This window comes from Carettochelys insculpta, chromosome 2 (genome assembly GCF_033958435.1).
Source record: "Carettochelys insculpta isolate YL-2023 chromosome 2, ASM3395843v1, whole genome shotgun sequence".
In the NCBI taxonomy this organism is placed as follows: domain Eukaryota; kingdom Metazoa; phylum Chordata; order Testudines; family Carettochelyidae; genus Carettochelys; species Carettochelys insculpta.
Window position 1 is genome coordinate 67015267 of NC_134138.1, and position 20548 is coordinate 67035814.

The window sequence follows — 20548 nt, forward strand, 5'->3', positions numbered from 1 at the left end:
TTTTACAAAAGCTCACTTAGAGATTAGAAAGCCAAATCAGTACAGTTGCTATTGCTGTATGATAATTATATTGCATTCCAGTGCAGTTATCATCACTGAACATATTCAACAGTAAAAGTTAATATTTCACATAAAAATATTCTGTAATTCGAAGCTCACTATAGCAAATATATTGCATTTAGTCTCTTAATGCTGCTGTACTGGGCTACGCATCACTCCTTTATTGAAGCAGCTTTCATTTAAATTACTTAAAAGGGACCCCACTAAATTTGAAAAAAGTCAAAATTCTGTCCACACTCACTATAGTTATAAGTAATGCTTAAAACTTCACATAAGTAAAAGAATGCAAAAATAAAAAAAATCTTCAATTTATTTAGTATGTTCATTTGATGCCAATGTTTGATATATAGTCAGTTCCTCTGTCCTCCTCACTGAAGAAACATCTACAGTAGCAAAGGAGCAGAAAGCTCCATATTAAAATTAAATTATTTTATTTTTCTTGACACACTATTAGTTGCAGACTCTCAAAACATTTGACTAATTTCACAATGTCCCATTACAAGTTCTTTATGAACAGTGCCTGTCTAATGTAACTGAAGACGACTCCGGGGTAGAGGGGATGTGCTTTATAGCAAGTCTGTCTTCCATATGAAACAAACTGTTGAATACTCAGGATGACATAGCAATGACAGCAAATACAAAGACAAAAATCAGCCTATGTTCTACAATAGCATTAATGAGAAATAATAAGCTTAGTATATTTTACAAGAAGTGAGCCAACAAGCACCGTTGTAATTAACAACAGCACCCACAACACAAAACATGATTTTTTAATCGGTTTCATTTGTGCAAACCTGATTTTTACAAAGCAAGAAGCTAATATGGGCAGGGAGGGGGAAATATAATGCCAGCATCCTACCTTTCTTTTTGCTTGCAAAATACCCTAGAAGCCAGGGGAAAAGAAACTATTCATAAAGTGTCTTTTATTTTAACCAATTAAAAAAAAACCAACCTATTTTTCATCTATTTTAAGCAAATTGACAGGCAGCAACACTAGACATTCATAGCAAAAATTACATTAAACTAATTTTTTAAGTTAAACTTCACTTAAAATCTGATTAAAACTGGATTTAGAATAGTCAGAAAAAGATGCCAAGCTTAAGTTTTAAATCATCACTGTCACATCTTATACAGTACACTAAGCATAACAGTAACAGCCTTCTTTAAAATCAAAAAGGTAGAATTGTGAAAAGGTGATGAACAACTGAAGCATCTTATTGGCTAAATGAGTATTCTTATCTGAGTTATTAGATCATTATGTGGGTAATCATGTAATTAAGCAAATACCTGTTTGGCATATTAAATACCTGAGAAGAATTTAAAAAAAAATAACAAAAAATTAAAAATAATTTAATCAAGTTGTATGGCAGTAATTTGAAATCTCAAGACAGCAAGAACTCTAGAAGTCTAAAGCATATAAGCCCTAAGAAGATTGGCATTTTAAACCACATTTCGGTTTTTGAAATTGTCACAGCTCAAAATGACCTCAGCCTTCCCAAAAGGCTTTTTCATGGTGGTTTTTTTTTGTTAGAATCAGAGATTAATTCCAAAAGAGGTTTTACCTGAGAAAGATATTGTCTATAATCTTGTCGAAGTTCTTCCTTTAGCTTGTATTTCTTTCTTTCATAGTCATCTCCAAGAGGCAAACTCAAGCCATACCCATCTGTAAAGTTTAATAAAATTTTTATTTCTCATCTGGTAACATCTGTAATCCAGCATGATTTTAGTTAGCTGGAGGCCCACTTCTCATGGGTGTGGCCAAGTTTCCCACAGTCCCATGAAGTTCGTTTACAGACACCAGTCCTGGCTCTCTGTGTTCCATGCTGTTATTTACCTGTAATTTACCCCTTAATGTCTTCTAAGAGCCCAGTAAGCAGTGGAAGTGTTGGTAATGCTTCTAGACAATTCTGACCTCCCATATTACGGCAAACTCTCTCTTTCAGCACTAGTCAAGTCCTGAGGGTGCCAGATTAGAGAGGTTCACCCTGTATTATGTACTATTTCCTAAATTAATATAATTTATCTAAAAAATAAACACAAAGTTCACACGTGAAGGAAAGGCTTCAGCCACAGGGCAGGGTCCAGTGTCACCTCTAGTGACAGCAGTTTGGTGAGTCCCCGGCACTTTTTTGTGTGGAGCCTGGTGGGGTGGATGGGCAGCAAACCCTCATATTCAATGAAATTTCAGGTTTAATGGGCACGCCTCCCCCTGCATTAGTCCATTAAATTGAGGGTTTACTATATTTTGATTGTTAATTCCTCAGAGCAAGAACTTGTCTTAAATGTTTTCTGTTGAGCCTCTAGTACACTTATGGGCTCTACAACATTCTTAGCACTTATCTTCTGAACATGAGTGAAATGAGAGTAATGGTCTTGCATGCACAAAGCACTCTAAGAACATCAATCCTCATAACACTTTTGAAATGGAGGTAAGTATCTCTAGCCTCATTTTATGGATTGGAAAACTGAAGGAGTGAGGGGTTAAACGATTTCCAAAGACATAACTGGGAGTTTAGGCTTACAGCCAAGATTAGAAAGCTCACATATTACATGAATGAGTATTTTAAATACACCTCATACTTTTCAATATTTAATATAGGTATAATTTAGAAAACTTAATTTATCTTTAGAAACAAACACACACAGCTTATCTGGCTACATCTGGCATGACCTCTTTTGGTATTGTCTTGACAGATACGTCTTCCATGATGCCTCCACTGCATGTTATACTGCGGTGGTGCTAAGGCACAGAGCTCCCCATATGGATCTGCTCACAACTAAAAACCCTGAGCCTTTAAATCCTATTACCAAGGTGCTTTTGGTACTATGTTTCAAAAAGTTTTAAATGTTTATGCCTATCTTATTAGCGCTATTAATTATTATTGCAATACCATGGCATGGGCATTTGAGACATATTATTTATTTCATTTTGAAACTAAAAATACCATTGCAGCTCTTGCATCATCATCATCATCAATAACCATGGGCTCAGTGCCCATTGGTGTCTGATGCCTCTCTCGCTACTTCCTTCCATCTTTCCCTATCCAGTGCAGAGTGGCTTAGTTTCTGTAGGCTAGCTCTGCACCAATCTACTATATTATCTATCCATTCTCTGTGGGGTCTGTCTCTCCTATTCAAACCATTCATTATGCATTGCAGCTCTTTGGTCTTATCAAACCCACGCATTGTAAAAAAGACACACAAACACAGTAGAAATTTACACTGACGATAGTGCCATTTGGTGTCTGAGCTGACTAACATTCATAAATAAATTAGAACTTTTGCAGTTTACTTTCTATATTTCACTTTTGACTTTACTCAGGCTGCATCTACACTACAAGATAAAATTGATTTCTTAACAGTGGGTTTTATCCATTCAGTTTTGAGCATCTTCACCTTCCCACACACTCCCCACAAAATCGACTTACTGCTGTCACATACAAATAGCTTAAATCAAGCTTAAATCATGTGCTGCTAGTGTATTGTGGGAACCTATCCCACAGTTCCCTGAGCCCCATTGCATTCTGGCCCCACAAGTAGATGTGGGTATATGATGCCATCTTCCCATATTTCATTCCTCTCTTTCCTCTGCCATGTTAAATATGTTTAAGTGGACACGGCTGCTACACTGAAACTCCAATGAATCACCAGTAATGGACCAGCGTGGCTAACAGACAGTACACTTTTGACAGCCACAAAAATTGTGACTGCCCATGGAGGCCATTTCTGGAACTTGAATCTGGATTTATGCTACTTGCGAAAGAAGACCCTTTTGTCTAAGTAGACATGGTTGTTACAGGAATGTTCCAGACCATGTGGCACCTCTGGAGGGAGGGAAGGAAGGGGATGTTGGGGTCAGGACAACATGTAAATGGCTGAAAAGAAGTTCCTCATACTCCCAGATAAGCAGGAACCCCACCCACAGCCTAGCTAACACATGGTATGGGGGATCAGTGGCTGGCGACAGGCAGTGCAGAAAAAAAAAAAAGGCAGCTAGTAGGGGTATACCCAGAAGCACAGACCCCCACAGCCACGTTCCTAGCAACAAAAAAGGAGGAGGATTTTCAGCCTCTCATGACCCAACAGCCACGAGCTTGCAGGAGCCAACCTGTGACTGTCCTGTTGCCTAATTCCTATGCACTTGAGAGTAGTGGAGATGTAAGAGGCCAGAGTGGAGACGTGTAGTGCATTGTGGGGCTCATACGGGACATCTGTGGAGGCTAATGAATTCGATTTAAAGACATGCCACATCCTCACTACCCTTCACTCAGATTTTTAAATTCTAACTGAACACTACAGCTGTCGGGTTACCACAGTTTTAGGATTGTGATATCATGTTGATTTTAGTGGTCCATAAATCGAGCTAATAGAATTTACAGTGAGGACAGACACTGGGAAAAATTGGGCTAACTGACTTAAAATTGATTTTAATCTCATAGTGTAGATGCATTCTCAGACACAAATATCAGAAAATGCTAAGAAAAGCTTTATTGTTTCCTTGAAATGAGCTGGAAAAAGGACATCTCCATATTTTTGACAGGGGCATCAGGGTCTCCTCCAATTTCCCATGCTTATTCACAGTCTAAACCTTTTGGCCCATTTGATGTCACATGTATAGAATAATGCACAGCACAAACTATGAGTACCATTCTGAGGCCATGTTCACATTTCAGTTACAACAAAGCTTTTAATAGCCTATTTGTGACACTCCGTTGACTACAATTTACAATTAACATGATTTGCGTTTCAGCCATTCTTCTGCTACACTCTTTCAAAACAATGGGTTAACAACTGTAGCTGTAACTTAATACCTAACATACTGCCTAACCTTTGTATTTATTACATTGTGGGGAAAGCAGAGCAGCTATGCTACAACAACTCAACAAGTGATAGATTTTCTGAAAGAAAAAAAACACAAAGAACAACACGAGCATCACATGGGACAATGCAATTTGAGAGGTCTTACCACAGTCAAAGATAGCGGCTCCATACAGAATGCAAAACAAAAGTGTTAACCAGATGGCGCGCGCACACACACACCCCATAGCTAAGATTTTCACACTCAAGTGCCCAGTTGTAGGATTGTAAACAAATAGCCTGATATTCAAAGATAATGAGCACCTTCAGCTGTCATTATCTTAAACCGAAGTGGTAGGTACAGTGTTTGTTAGCTCCCTTTGCCATCCCAAAGAGCAACACACTGTAGTTCCAAGTCTAATAGCCGTACAGATGTCCTCTGCCTTATTAGGCTTCTCAGAAAATTTAGTTTGAGTTCCTACCAGCCATCTCACGGTGACAGGACAGGATTACTTATCCTAAGAAGCTGAGAGAAAAAGCATTACTGCTTCTGAGACTCCAATCACAGATGCAGAACTTGTATCAGGAAGATGAGGCAACAATCCACATGAAGTGCTACCCCAATATATAATTTTGTTCCAGCAACCATGAACACAATACAGTAAACCCCTGAAATGCACGATTAACCTGTATTAAGGTGAGTTAACCACAACTCAAAGCCACTTTGCAGCTGTATGCCCATCCAGCTCCCCGAGCTGGGGGAAGCCAGGCAAGCAGCTGCAGCAGCGTGGCTTTTCCCTGGTTTCCCCCAGCTGACAGAAGCCATGCCACCTCATCTGTCTACCCGGCGCGGCTTCTCCCAGTTGGAGGGACAGACAGCTGCGCCACTGCAGTTTCTCCCCAGCTTCTCCCAACTGAGGGAAGCTGGGGAGAAGCCACAACTGGCTCTCTGCCACTGGCAGGAGCCAGGAAACTGACCAGCGATGTGCTGGTCAGTTTTCCAGCTCCCATCAGCGGAGGGGAGCCAGGAACCAAGCTGCCACCTGGTTCCCAGATCCCTTCCACTCACTGAAGCCAGGAAACTGGCCAGGGCTGGTGCCCTCATCAGTTTCCTGGCTCCCCTGAGTTGTGCAGGAAATCTGACTTACGTGGTGGTTGAGAGAACACAACCGCCACATAACTGAGGGGTCTAACGTAAATACAAATTCTCTGTCGAAGATTTATATTTTCACAAGACACCAAAGAAGCCACATGTAAGCTCAAAATTTTTTCTCTCACGCTAATTTGTTAGTCTTTAAGGTGCTACAGGATTGCTCGCTTTTTGTCACTAATGGAAGTTGGCCCAATTGAAGATATTACCTCACCCTCCTTGCTTCTTTAAAAAAAAAAAATACTGAATTATACTTAACTTTCAGAGGACAAATACAAACTCAAAGATACCTCAGTATTTTTAAAAGGTTATGAACACTAAGCCTCTGGATTACAGTGACACTCCAACAATTAAGAATCCAAAAAATACATTTTCTCTAAACTGTGCAAAGTTCTGTAAGATAATGGTTATCTGTAACTAAAAACCTGTAAATTAAAAACTAAAAATTAAAAATATTTATATATATCATACCTAGATAATAGTTCTGTTGACTGTTTGGTGGAATATTTTCTTTAGCCATGGAAATTAAGACTTTACTGGTCTCAGAAAGTTTCTCACCACCTTTGCTCTGGAAAGAAAAAAAAATGTGTGTCTTTGCAAGAATATATAAGGAAAATAGCCATAACATATCTGAAACAACATGAAGTAGCTTTTAACCATAAAAAAGATGCTTTTGGGTTTTTAATACATGTAATAGGCTGTGTCTACACTACAAAATAACTTCAAAGTCGCTTACTTGGAAGTAAGCAACTTCGAAGTAGAACGTCTACACAGAAAATGCACCCTCCCTTACTTTGAAGTAGGCTTTTCCCTACTTTGAAGTTAAACCTCTACACACAAATAGCCCCTACTTCAAAGTAAGGGGACAGGTAGTGATGAAGGCATGGATTGTATGGCTGACAAGGCCTTCTGGGCTCACAGCCAGCTGTCCCTTAAAGGGCCCCTCCCATCACCTACCGCCCGCACGTGCTCAAGGCTGAAGACAGAAGCAGCACATACACAGGCAAACAGTGGCAGACCATGCCAGCTCCATCCCTCGACGAGGACGATGCCCTCACAATCCTGGTCAGCCGGCTGGCCAGGCTGTTCACCCTCTAGCACTGGCAGCGTGTGCAGCTCGCTTGCTTGGGACCCAGCCTTGAGGCCCTTGCCACCCTCATGCTGCTGCTCCCCCATTCCTCCCCTCCACCCTGAGCCGGAGCCAGTGGGCATACGCCACCAGCACCAAATGGTGGGACCGGCTGGTGCTGGAGGACTGGGATGATGAGCGGTGGCTGAGGAATTTCAGGATGACCCAGCAGACATTCAAGGACCTCTACCACTGGCTCGCTCCAGTCCTCCAGCACTGGGACACCCACATGTAACCAGCACTCCAGGTGCAGAAGAGGGTGGCCATCGCACTATGGCGGCTGGCCGCCCCCGACAGACACAGATCTGTCGGCCATCAATTTGGCATAGGCAAGGCCACCGTCGGAGCAGTGCTGAAGGAAGTATGGCCAGCCCCCAGCATGGACCCACTCTGGGGAAGGGGCAACCAGGAAGGGGGCAGGGGGCTCCCAGTGGTGGGGAGGGGGCGGGGGACAGGGGGCTCCCACTGGGAGGGGAGCCCCGGTCCGGTGGTCATGGACATCCCCTCCTTCCCTGTACAGGTAATCCAAGCCATCAACACAGTGCTCCTGCGACGTGTCATGACTCTGGGGGACCTGGACGCTGCCCTTACTAGGTTCACAGACCTGGGCTGCCCCAACTGTTTTGAAGCCCTGGACGGGATGCATGTTGCGATCTGGGCTCTGGAACACAGGGGGGGTGCCTACATAAACAGGAAGGGGTACCACTCAGTGGTACTCCAGGCCCTGGTGGACGTGAGGGGCCATTTCCTGAACATGTGTGTGGGGTGGACAGGCAGGGCCCATGACGCCCGGGTGCTCCAGAATTTGTGGCTGGGACACTGGATGCAGGAGGACACTTATGTCCTCCGGTGGGAGCTCCCACTCGGGGACATCACAATGACCTCTGCATCATGGCTAATGCCGCATACCCGCTGCGCCCGTGGCTCATGCAGCCCGATACCGGACACACCACACCAGCTTAGGACACCTTTAACGGTCGCCTCAACCATGCCAGGGGCACAGCTGAGCAGGCGTTCGGGAGGCTGAAGGGGAGGTTTTGCTGCCTCCTCACTAGGCTGGATGTCAGCCTCCCGAAAGTCCCTGTGGTCACTGCCGCCTGCTGTGCCCTCCACAAGGTTGTGGAGGGCCGCCAGGAGCCCTTCACGCAGGGCTGGGCCACAAACCGGGGGGCTGGCTATGAGCAGCCACCTGCTGCCCTGTGCCATGATGCACAGCGGTATGGGATCAGGATCTGGGATGCCCTCTGCTGGGCCTTCACACAGGGCCAGCCCTGACCACGCCCCCCCCCAGCCACACACCACACCCCACCCCACACCCCTCACAGTCCCCCATCACCACCACTACCCCCAGGAAGCACCAGGGACATGGGCTAGGGTGGGAACATGAAACTTTAATGGGGGAAATAAAGTAACACACAATACGGAATGGAATGTGGAAACCTTTGGTGTGCACGGGGGGACTGGTTGGCAGTGGGGAGGCAGGGGCTTGGGTGGGAGACTGGACTGGAGAGGGGGGCCGGGATGGGGGTTGGGTCAGTTGGTTTGAGGCTTGCGGGGCCAGGAGCCATGTCGGCCATGGCCACCTCTACCGCCCCAGGACCGGGGTCCCCTGCAGGGCTGTTGGGGCCGGGACCATGGGGAGGTAGGGCTGGGGTAGAGGTGATGCGGACTCCACCCCCACGGGGTATGCAGGAGGGGCCACTGGGGCTGGGCCAGGAGCGCCCGCCTCCATCAGCAGCCACCGGGCCAGCTCAAGGCACTCAGCTGGCGACAGGTCCACCACGCATCGGGCGGCTGCTGGAGGGGCAGCTGCTGCGGGAGGGGACGCGAGGCTGGGCAAAGTGGCCATCCAAGGCCTGGAGCACAGAATCCATGCTGTTGGCCAGCCTCACGCACACATCCCACTCCATTGCCAGCCATTCCCACAGCACGCCGGTCAGCTCCTGCATGACCGGCCAGTTGGCGGCCGCTTCCTCATCTCTCCACCACTGTCTCCCAGGGGCCCACCCACGGCTGTGGGGGGATGTGGGCTGGGGCGATGGGGTGGCCTCCCAGCCTTCCACAACTGTGGCCTGCTCAGGTCTGCAGGTTGGTCATCTGGCAGGGGACCTGGGGAGACAGGAGGGGACAGGGGGACAGACCATGAGTGCTGGCTCCTGATCTGGAGAAGGGGCTGGATCTCCCACTCCCCTTGCCCCCCGCCCCACCTCCCTGCCACCCACTGGTCCGTGGAATCCTGGGTGCCCAGGGGTTCCTGCTTGGCGAGGATCAGCCCATACCACCCCCCCATCCCCATGTGTGTAGGCTGTAGGACTATTCTGGGAGGGGCCCCTTTCCCATCCCTTGCGATGCCCCACTCACCCCGAACGTACCAGCTGTGACTTCCTGGGGTTGGGGTGTGGCCCAGCTCGATGATGCCTTGCTCGGTGTTCCAGAGGGTAGGGTGATGACAAGGGTCCCATCACTGGAGCCCTCGTCATCACCCTTGCTCTCAGTGGGCCAGTCTCTGTGTGGGGGACTGGCGGCGCTGGAGGGGCCCACTTCCTCGTCACTGTCCAGAGGCAGGAATGGCGGTGTCCACCACGTGCTCCGGGCTGGGCACCTCCCTCGGCCACAGGAACCTGTGCAACTCCTGGTAGTGGGGGCAGTACATGGGCCATGCCCCTGACCAGCTGGCAGCATCACAGGCCTTGATGTACACCTGGTGCAGCGCCTTGACTTTGGTTCAGATGCTGCTACCAGGGTGGTCAGGGTGTCCTGGGGCGGCAAGACCGCTGGCCAGCCGGTCAAATGCCTCAGCATTTCGCTGGCAGGTGCCAGTTTACCGAAGGACCTCCTCCTCCCCCACACACGGCGAGGAGGTCCTTCAACTCCACCTCTGTCCAGGGGGGTCCCCTCCTGGCGGGGCCCTTGCCTGGGTTCTGCAACTCCTCAGACCCCTCCTCTGGAGCCCCCGGAAAGGGTGGGGGATCCTGCCATGCCGCCATTGGAGGCAGGGGCTGCGGAGGCTGGCAAGTGCTTCAGGCAGGGGCAGTCCAAGGCAGAGCTCATACTGCCCCTGCTTGTGGCACACTCTCAGCTTCCTGCCTGGGGCCGTCAGGGAGCTGCTTCCTTTAAGGCAGCCGGCAGGGACCACAAGGCCCTGCCTGGGTTAGCCAGACTGTCTCCATCCTCCGGGGGGGCCCTCCTTGCAGGACTCCTTACTTCAAAGTAAGGAGTGCAGAGCGCCTACACACATTAACTTCAAAGTAACTTCCTGGGAATGGAGTAGACACTTCGAAGTTAACCTCGAAGTAAGAGAAAGCATGAGTAGACGCCCTGCAGGCTGCTTCAAAGTAGTCCCTTACTTCAAAGTTAACTTTGAAGTTATTTTGTAGTGTAGACGCACCCATGCTGTATTTCACGGATATTAAAAATGTGACTTTTGTAATAATACATTACTTCACTACATTTGATCTCCAACAGAACTTTAAATTGATTGTGTGTTCACATGGATTTCGTAATCTATCCAAGTTCTGTATTTCTCCCAAGAGATCTGATGCATCTTACAAGGCATCATGATAAGTCTCCTGTTAAATCAGTGGTTTTCGATAGTTTTTTTCTTTGAAAACCCGTTAAGAAATTTGAACGGTGGCATGAACACCTTTGAAAATCTTAAGGCCGTCTGTGGACCTCTAGGAGTTCATGGTCCACAGGTTGAAAACCACTGTGCTAAATGAATATCTGGGCATGTGGGGTCAATTTTCAAGTAGTAATCAGTGTGTCCACACCCACCCAAACATTTCAACAGAGGTGACTCCTTGTCGCTGCTCTGAACCAGATTTGGCAAATGTAAATGTTCAAAAATCTGGAGTCATGACCTCATAAAATCATCAGATGTTGTGGGTAAGGAGAGATAAATAGGCTCACAAACAGTTATTTGACATCTATTTACAGAAAGTGTTATAATACATAAACATCAACCATTATTATGTAGTCCTGCCTTGAGCACAGGGAACTGAACTAGATGACTTTTCAAAGTCCCTTCCAGTCCTAAAATTCTATGATTCTATAAACCTTCAGGTTTCACTGGAGCAAGTGTTTTCAGGCTTTTCTGCATACCCATGAGAGCTGAAAACTTGGGTTATGTGGGTTTTTTTTTCTTTTTTTGTAAATGAAAGCAGATATTCTCCTGTAAATGCCAGATTCCAGGAGCAGAGGGTCTGAGGAAAATATTAATACTGTGAGCTTTACAGTGAAATCCCTAAGTTGGCAACAATGCTTTGAATAGTGGCTAGGCAGCAACGTTAGGGAAGACAAAGATGAAAGCCTGCCTTCTTCTCTCAGCACTATAGAGAATCATGGGTAAACAGCCATAAAAGAAACTATGAGGACCATACAAGAGACACCAGAAAGGGCAAATAAGAATAAAATAAGTGCAGTAAGAGTCAGAGATACAAATAGAACAGCAGCATAACAGGGCAGGCAAACAAAGAAGGGAGAGAATAAAAATGGGATTAGAGAACCTTTAAAAAAAAAAAAAAAACATATTCTGAAAACAAGAACTTTGATCGACATTCCCCTACTATCCCAGAAAAAGAGTACCAGCATAGGTGAACAGGAATCTAAAATCGACTGCAGGCAGGATAACGAGGAGAGAGAAATATGAAGGAACATAACAGATATTTTGGAGCATAAGCTTTCTTGGGTAAAGACCCGCTTCGTCAGATGCATCTGTTAGTCTATAAGGTGCCACAGGACTTCTTGCTGTTAATGATGTAATTAAATCTCTGCATCAGAACACAACTGTGAAGCATATGGGTTCAAGACTGCAGTCACTGAATACTGGAATTTATCAGACTGACGTATGGATTATTTGAGCCTACAGATAGTCACTCAGATGCATTTCTAACAATGAATTCAGGCCTACTCTTGCAAATGCAAGCATGCACATAACTTTACTCAGTGATCTCAGTGGGCCTTTACATATGTGACTACTCATGTGAGCAAAGTTACTCACATTTAAGTATTTCCAAGACTGGAGACTTTATGAGGTATCAACTATTTTTCTTATAAAAAGTATATAGAATCTGAATGATGGATGAAATGCCTTGACAACACAGGGCAAGATCTCTATTTTGAAATAAGTCAAAAATATTATTTAAATGAAAAGTCATTGAATAAATAGCCAATGTTTCATTTTCATAACCCATATAAAAAAAGGTTGAAATGACAAAACTATTAATGAAATTTACCTATGACCATATTTTTAAGTAAAGCAAAAAAAATGTTGACATCATTCAGTGCGCTCCTATATAAACTGAAAATCACAAACACGGAAAAGCTAAAAGCCTCCTCCCTCCTTTCCCCCAGCAGCACAGCTGTCAGGCTGACAGCCACACAGCAGGCAGAAGGGGCTCTTAGCCTGCCCTGGTGGGCTGTTCAGTTCTTCAGGTCCCGCAAGCAGCAGGGAACTGGGAACCAAGCAGCAGCCTGGTTTCTGGCTCCCCACCCTGACTTGCATGAAAATGAGTTAGGCGGAGGTTACAAGAACGCAACCCCCATGTAACTCGAGGTTTGACTATAACTGAAATAATGAAATTTACTATTTTTAAAATCTTCTGACCAGGAAACTGACCAAAATGGGACCATAAATTTAGTAGGGCCATAGTTATGAATACGTACTTTACTAAACTGACCATTCCAGAAAAATTATTTTCTTATTTATCTATTTATACTGATTGTGTGTGTGTGTTTTTCCATTCTCTAAGCTTCGATAACAAAAGCAGATGTTCATTTCTAGGAAATTTCACTTGGAGGTTCTCAGGCATGAAACCAATGCTTGGGTTGGCAAGATCTATAATTTAATGTTTGTGTGTTAACAAAATGAACCACTGGCATTTGAATTTAGGAAAGCCACGAAAACTAGAACATTACTCTTCAGATTTGTGAATGTATATTTAAAAGTTAAATGGGTGGGGCAAGGGGGGCAAATTCAATTTGACAGAGTCCCTATGAGCACAGACATTGAAAGACATTAGAAATTGTTTTACAACATTACTGCAACAACATTAGGAATCTGAATACACATAAACCCATCAGTGAGTGTTTCCATGGAGCAAGCCATAGCATCCAAGACCTTAAAACCTGCATCCTAAAAACAGATGTTAACACCATATTACAAAGGGAAACATCAAAACTGGAATTAATCTCAAGTTTGGCACTTTATGTGTTGGCCTCAATAAAGACAGCAGTTACCTTATGCATTACAAGGACTGTTTCCCCATATTTGATATTCATAGTAACCTCAGGCAACTCACTTAATTTAACAGACACCTGCAGTAAGTAATCTTCATCCCCCTCTTCCCGCCCATCTTCCTTGGACCCCTCCTTCCATCCTAGGTAGCTGATTTATCAGTTTTCATTTCATTTTTTTCTATCTTTCTGTTAAATTCTCATTGTGCCAGTTTATTTTTACAGAATTTCCAGATATGAAGAAGTGGGTCTGTCCCACGAAAACTCATCACCTAATAAATCATGTTGTTAGTCTTTAAAGTGCTACAAGATTGCTTTTGTGTTTAACAACAAGTGACTCAGTCATAAGAGTTTCTTCTTAATAACGGTATTTTATGGCCACCACAACAGAAGCAGACAAACCAAGCTTCAAACAATAAAAGTATTTGAAATATAGTAATCTTACCCTTAGCTCCATATAAGGAGGATCATTTTCAAGTTCTGCTTTGTCTTGCGCCAACTTGGTCTTTTGATCTTCAATAAACTGGTCTAAATCATTTGCCATCATTTCTTCAATTCTAGGAAAGACATACATCAGCGTACCAGTACAGTTCTTTGTCAGCATCTGTAGAAATTTACTGTCCAGTAAACTATTCATTAACCAACACAAGATTACTCAAATTATTGCATTGAGCTGCCAAAAGATGTAAACTTTTAAAAATTTTGTTAAATTACAAGACAACCTCTTCCCTAGAGATAGCAGACTCAAAATATTGCAACCTTTGAAATTTATCTTCAGAGAGAAATTAAAAGATTCCAAAAGGCAAATCCAATACTTTTTGAAATATAAGTTCTATTCTCTTAACATATTTTTGTTTAACAAAATAATAATTCAGTCCAATAAGAGAACAATATTGAGCAGCTCATAAATGTGAGAGAGCTTCAACTTCTAAAATCTCTGAAAAGAATATTTAGAACTGATTAGCAGTTTAAATTGGGAATGAGATCAGACGAATGCCATGTCGTCCCCCATTTGCCATCTACAGAGGGGAGAAAAACAGCAACAAGGTTACTTGTCAACCTGATGCTAAGGAGTAGGGAGTGAGACTCATTACAAAACCTGTAGCTGATCTGATGTGTTATAATTGTAATGTATTCCAATACCCGATTGTTTTATGAGTAATAGGATAAAATTACAGTTCACTTTTGATGCTTTAAACATCATTCCTGCAAACACACACACACACTCCAAGCACATACATCAATGTCTGCAGGATTGAGGGCTTAATACATTCAGTATGCAAAGTGTCCATTTTTAAATTCTGTTACTAGTTTGACAGAAGTAGCTTTACAACTTATTACCTAATAAACCCTTATTCCCAAAGTCAGTGGAACAAATTGAATGAGTAATGGGAAGCAGGATTTGGCCTCAAGGGCAGCCTATTAATTGTCTCTTTCTTCATACTTAGCTTTCATTTAGATATCATAACATTATGAACTTTACAGACTAAGAGACAGCTGCAAATTACTTCTTCTTCCCCCCCCCCACACCCATAGTCTGCTTTGTCTGGTTAGTTGTAAGTGTCTCAGAGAAGGGACTTGCTCTTACATCATGTTGTTACATAGCAGCCCAGATCTCATTTGAGGCCTCTAGGCAGGGACAGATGCAGAGAGCTGTTGAAACAAACTGTAAATCCACACTTAGCAGAAACCACTTCAAGCCAGGGGATGCACCAGTACCCCCACTACACGTGCACACACTAATTCCAGGACCTATGCCTGTACATAAGTGTGGGCAAACTATGGCCTGTGGGCCATATCTGACCTGTTAGATGTTTTAATCCAGCCCTCAAGCTCCCACCAGAAGGTCAGAAGCTAGCCTGGCCCTGCTCTGCATGTGAAGCAGCAATACACAGCTCACAGAAGCACGGACAGCCAGGGGGCTCTGTATGCTGCCTCTGCTGCTGTCATTGGCCAGGAACCACAGCCAACTGGAGCTGCGGGAGAGGTGCCTGCGGAGCTGGCAGCATGCAGAGCTACATGGCCCCACCTCCACCTGGGAGCCACAGGGGGGTTGTTGCTATCAGGAGCCACTACTGGTAAGCACCTCCCAAATCCTGCACCCCCAAGCTCGCAGCCCCGCATCCCAACCCTGCTTCAGCCCTTATTACTTTCCTACCCTCCAAACCCCTCTCAGTCCTGCCAACCCTCCTGTACCCCAAACCTCACCCCAGAGTCTGCACCCCCAACAGGAGCTCTCAGATATGTAAACACACTCTGCATGCCCCAGTCCACTGGGTCATCCAAATGCCCCCTCTTACCTTCCAAAACCTTCAGTCCCATCCCAAAGCACCATCCTGCCCTCCTCATTCCTGGCCCCTCCCAGAGCCAATCCCTCCTACACACCAACCCCCAATTTTGTGATCATTCATGACCCTTCACACAAAGATGTGGCCTTCAGGCCAAAAAGTATGCCTAACCTTGCTCAAATAATACAAATTCAAACAGGTCAAATTCACAACAATGAAATTACAGGTGAGATAATTTTGATCCAATAATTAGAGGTTAGTAATTCTTCAAATATTCTAACATATGACGTATAAATGAAAAGAAAGTCAATGAACAGACTGCACACCAGGCCAAATCCTGCTGATCTTCATCCATGTAAGTAGTTCCACAGACCTCATTGAGAATAAGGGATTATAAGGTCAAGTCCACAGAGAGCACACATAAATGGTGCAGTTCTTCAAACTGAGATAATTACCACCCCAAATCAAACATTTTTCAAGTGTTTAATCATTTTAATAGCCCCACTGAAGTCAAAGGAGCTACTTAAGTGAGTAATAGTAATCTCATGGACAATATCTAGGCCAGAGTATAAATTGCACAGAATTCAATTTGTAAGCTTGCTGATGAGGCTACAGTAGGAGAGACAGAAAATGAACATTCCCCCTCTCCCACAGTCAACAGGGGATGCAATGCAGTGCTCTGAAGGAAAGATAGGGTATGTGAGAGTGTATGTGCTTCAAGAAATGGATTGCTCCCCTGACGGCCGCCATCCACCATCCTCCCACTGGCTGGAGACAGGAGATGAAGTTAGCTGCTTGGTTCTAGCATCCATCCCCGTCCCTAGATTAAAAAGTGAATCCTAGGGATATGCCTAAACAGGTATATCCCAAAGCACTGGTGACAATGGGGGAGCCCTTTAACCATGCACTGCACCCAACTAAATGCCTGATATGTCAGAATGGTAAAGATGATATCGCATCTGTTCCCCCTTATAAAGTTGTGACTGTCCTCTTAAAATCCAACCCATGTGCAGAGCCCTGCAAATTCTGTCGATATCTGTTTTATATCCACAGACATGGATATCCATGGACAATGCTTACAGATATTGAATCAGATGCAGATACGCATTTTTTATCCATGCATGTGTCCATCATTTATCTGCCTACATATCCTGATCACAGGACCAAGAGAGTTTCATAAATAAGCAAAGCTTAATGGGATAAGATGCAATGTGGATAAACAAAATATATGCTTGGAGAATTGAACTGAGAAGTGATAGCTGGAGAGCAACAGTGCAGGAAAAATCACTATCAAAATAAGTGAAATGAATGTGCAGTGTAATGTGATAGCAAATACTGTAAAGACTTGAAATTAAAGCATAATGAGTTACAGAAACCCCTTAGCATAAAGCCACAGTACAAAATGTATAAGTATTATTCTTAAGTACCATTCTAAGAATATTACGCAGTTCTCATAAAATAAAGCAGTCCCAGGACAAACCAGTTATCTTACAAGTGATACAGGAGAATCGATTCCGAAAATAAGTTCTCCATCTGATTGTACTAAATCTTTTATCTTATTAGTTTGCATACTGAAAAAGTCAAAGGATAAAAGTCACTTAGAAAGGACATGCTCCCAGCCACATACACATCTTCAACACTACAGAAGGATCACTGAATCACAAAGCTTATTCATAGTAAATTCCCTAACACTGAGTTTCCCCAAACCAACTATCTATTGTACAACACGCACCTGCAAGAACACCAATGCAGAACTATTCATACATCAAAAGAAATCTCACTGGACTGTGGCAACTGAATTTCTGATCTTCATGAACACAGATAAACACTGGGACTGTTTCCAAAGAGTTCTGTTTCAAGTAACAGCACAATAGCGTGATGAAGCCAAACCTGGTTCAAGAGATTTAAAAACTGGTAAATGGATATTTGTATGGTCTGCAGTGTTCTAATTCAGATATAAACATACCAATATTTTAAAACTTTTTAAACACAAAGTTCTGAAAAGCTTCATGAAGAAATTAAAAAAACACAGTCACGGTACCTATTCAGATAAATTTTAACTGCACTAGTATGCAAATGATGGTAAAGAAACTCAAAATTCCTCTCAGTAAAACAAATGAATCATAAATACTAGTACTGTTTATTCGAGATATCTTTCACATTGCTAAAAGGCAAGGAAGACACACAGAATACAGCTGGGGAAATATCTTTACAGCTCACTCCTTTACATTTGATAGAGCTTTTTAAAAATGTGTAGGAATTTTGTAAGCCCCCTGTGAAACAATCATGAGAGTCAACTGCCAGATAAATTACTGAAAAGGATCTCTTCTAATGAATAACCGTGGGCTCAGCGCCCATTGGTGTTTGATGCCTCTCTCAATATTCCTTTCCATCATTCCCTATGCAGTGTGGAGTGGCTTTGTCCCTGGAGGCTAGCTCCACACCAATCTATGACATCATCTACCCATTCGCTGTGGGATCTGCCTCTCCTGTTCAAACCATCCATTATGCAGAATACCAGGGTCTCAGAGGAAAGGTGAGGAGGACAGGGTAATGGGGGAGAAGAGGAGGAAACATTGAATTTACTTGTACCTGAAAAGCAAAACTTTAACATTGAGGGTTGTTGTATACATTGATTCAGAAAATTCACTTAATAAAAATGTGAATGATATATTTCCATTCAATTTGTGAGCTACAGTTGCAGCTGAAGAAGCCACCTTGTTTTTAATATTTTCTGATTTTAATAGTTTCTGATTTTCAGTTTAATGCCATTGAAAAAGCACTCTGTCATTTTTTCAGCATTTATTTTCCAAGAATAGTTTTGAAATTTAAAAAAGATACCGAAATGAATTACTTTCTGAACCAGAATGCTACAAGGATTAAAGGGATATTCTCAAAATGCAAATCATACTTTCATCTGAAAATATTCCTTCTGGAATTATAAATAACTTTCTCGGCCCCAATCATGCAAAGAACTTTGTGGAGGTTAAACCCCTAAAACTACACTCAGATCCATTAACTATCAGGAGGAAGGGAAGTTTCCTGTGGTTACAGAGATCCTACACTTTTCTAGACCCTTCAGGAAAGTTATTCCCAGTAACAGCAGCAGTCAGAACTAAAAATGAAGCAGCAGCAGCAGCAGCAATCACCAGGCAGGGCATACAAAGCGAAAGGCAGAATGGAGAGATTCAGATCACAGCACACTTGGCAGTACTGCTCTCAGACTCAACTGACACCCCTTGCAAACATAAGACAGAGGAGAAAATGCTGTGACAATGTTTAAAGGGGTGACCGATAAGCCGAGGCAGTTTGCAGACCAGGACACTGCTCCCATTCACCAGGGATGGCAATATACCGCCAACGGGAGCCACAAGCAGCTGCACCTGCAGATGCATAGGTAATAAAGTGCCATCAGCCTGTCAGGGACTAACTGCCTCTCCAGGCCCCCGCCTAGCCCCTCCCTCCCCAGGCTGCTTATTGTCCACCTTGATTTAAAGCATACTCTTATAAAAGCATGATTTTTTTTTCTTGTAGCATACATCTGTGCCTCTAATACATACACATGCACACAGTACTTGAGAGAAGAAATGCATTATGTAAGTGTTGAATATGTTAATTGCTGCTATTTTTAGTTATTGACTAAAAAAACCTAATTCAATGTAATATTTTGTTTACTTAAAAACCCTGCTATCATAGCATTTTCTCCTTCTCCCCTCCTCACAGATAGGAAAGAAACTTTGCACAATACATAAGGATAATTAAGGAGTCACCTTGTGGAATGCAATTTAGAGATATATAAGGTATGAGATGGAGCAGAGAACAAGAAAATGCTCAAGAAGAGAAATACTCTGGTTGATTTTTCCTATAACAGCTAAGGCCCCAGCTTCCAAATATGAGTATGACTTCATTCTCTTGAGTAGTCCCATTGATTTCAACAGGACCACACGTTAAAATTAAGCATGTTCACACATATGCAGGATTGAAGTATCAGAGAGGTAGCCATGTTAATCTGTATCTTCAAAAGCAGAAGTCCTGTGGCACCTAATAGACTAACAGGTATTTTGGAGCATCAGCTTTCTTGGGCAAAGACACGCTTCATCAGATGTATCTGGTCTTTGCCCACGAAAGCTTATGCTCCAAAATATCTGTTAATCTACAAAGTGCCACAGGACTTCTTGCTGTATACGCAAGATTGGTGCCTCTACAAGACCCCCCTGCTGAGATGCTGGGAAGGCACCTACATGAATACTGTGTTTATTTTATTGTTTTGTAAAGAACAGTCTCTCAACCTGTTCCCTCTCTCTTCCATCCCCCTGCCCGATTTCCCTTTTCCGATTCTAAGCCACAGGTTTATAAAGGAGAAAATTCATGAGCAAAATCTAAACTGATCTCTGTATTTTCATTTGCATACACTACACTGCCATTGTACTGCAAGAAGTGTTACCATGCCAAAAAAACATACAGAACCACAACTCCTATCAATTCTACGTAATATCCCCAAGGGGATATATTAGAGGAAAAAATAGATACATTAAAAACAAACATGTTTACCACAGTCTGATTAAATGTTTTGTCACTGCATTTACAGATTATACAACCACAGAGCTGTTATATTAAAAGTTATGTTAAATGTTTCAGCAATATCTTCTGGATTTTTCAAAACTATAAGCACTTGTCTCCCCTGGATCCCTAACAGTAATAATAGGCTCTTCTTTCTGCAGCTCTTCCCAGCAGCAAGCTGCTTCCTCGATTTCCACTTTTCCCCTCCAATCTTCCACTTTTCAGATTTTATCAGGAAATCATTCTTTTCTCCCTTGCCTATTTGCAGTACCTCTTAATTTCCGCTCCTCTCCAATCCTATATGACTGTAACGCAGTTCAGGGTAGCTTG

The 20548-nt window shown here is 43.5% G+C and overlaps 1 protein-coding gene across 6 annotated transcripts in view; it reads right to left on the bottom strand.

The window, feature by feature from the left end:
- Positions 1-20548, bottom strand: part of CSPP1 (centrosome and spindle pole associated protein 1) — a 142339-nt gene that overhangs the window by 120993 nt on the left and 798 nt on the right. For 3 of the 6 annotated variants that reach the window (XM_074985743.1, XM_074985745.1, XM_074985741.1), the window contains exons 1-5: positions 17391-17528; positions 13816-13927; positions 6479-6575; positions 1623-1723; positions 920-943 (exon numbers count right to left, since the gene is read on the bottom strand). In XM_074985743.1, coding sequence (XP_074841844.1) covers positions 920-943; positions 1623-1723; positions 6479-6575; positions 13816-13917 — 324 coding nt within the window. In that variant the 5' untranslated portion in view covers positions 13918-13927; positions 17391-17528. Of the gene's footprint in view, positions 1-919; positions 944-1622; positions 1724-6478; positions 6576-13815; positions 13928-17390; positions 17529-20548 lie in introns of those variants that run through there. The other 3 variants (XM_074985747.1, XM_074985744.1, XM_074985742.1) reach the window with 2 other exon arrangements.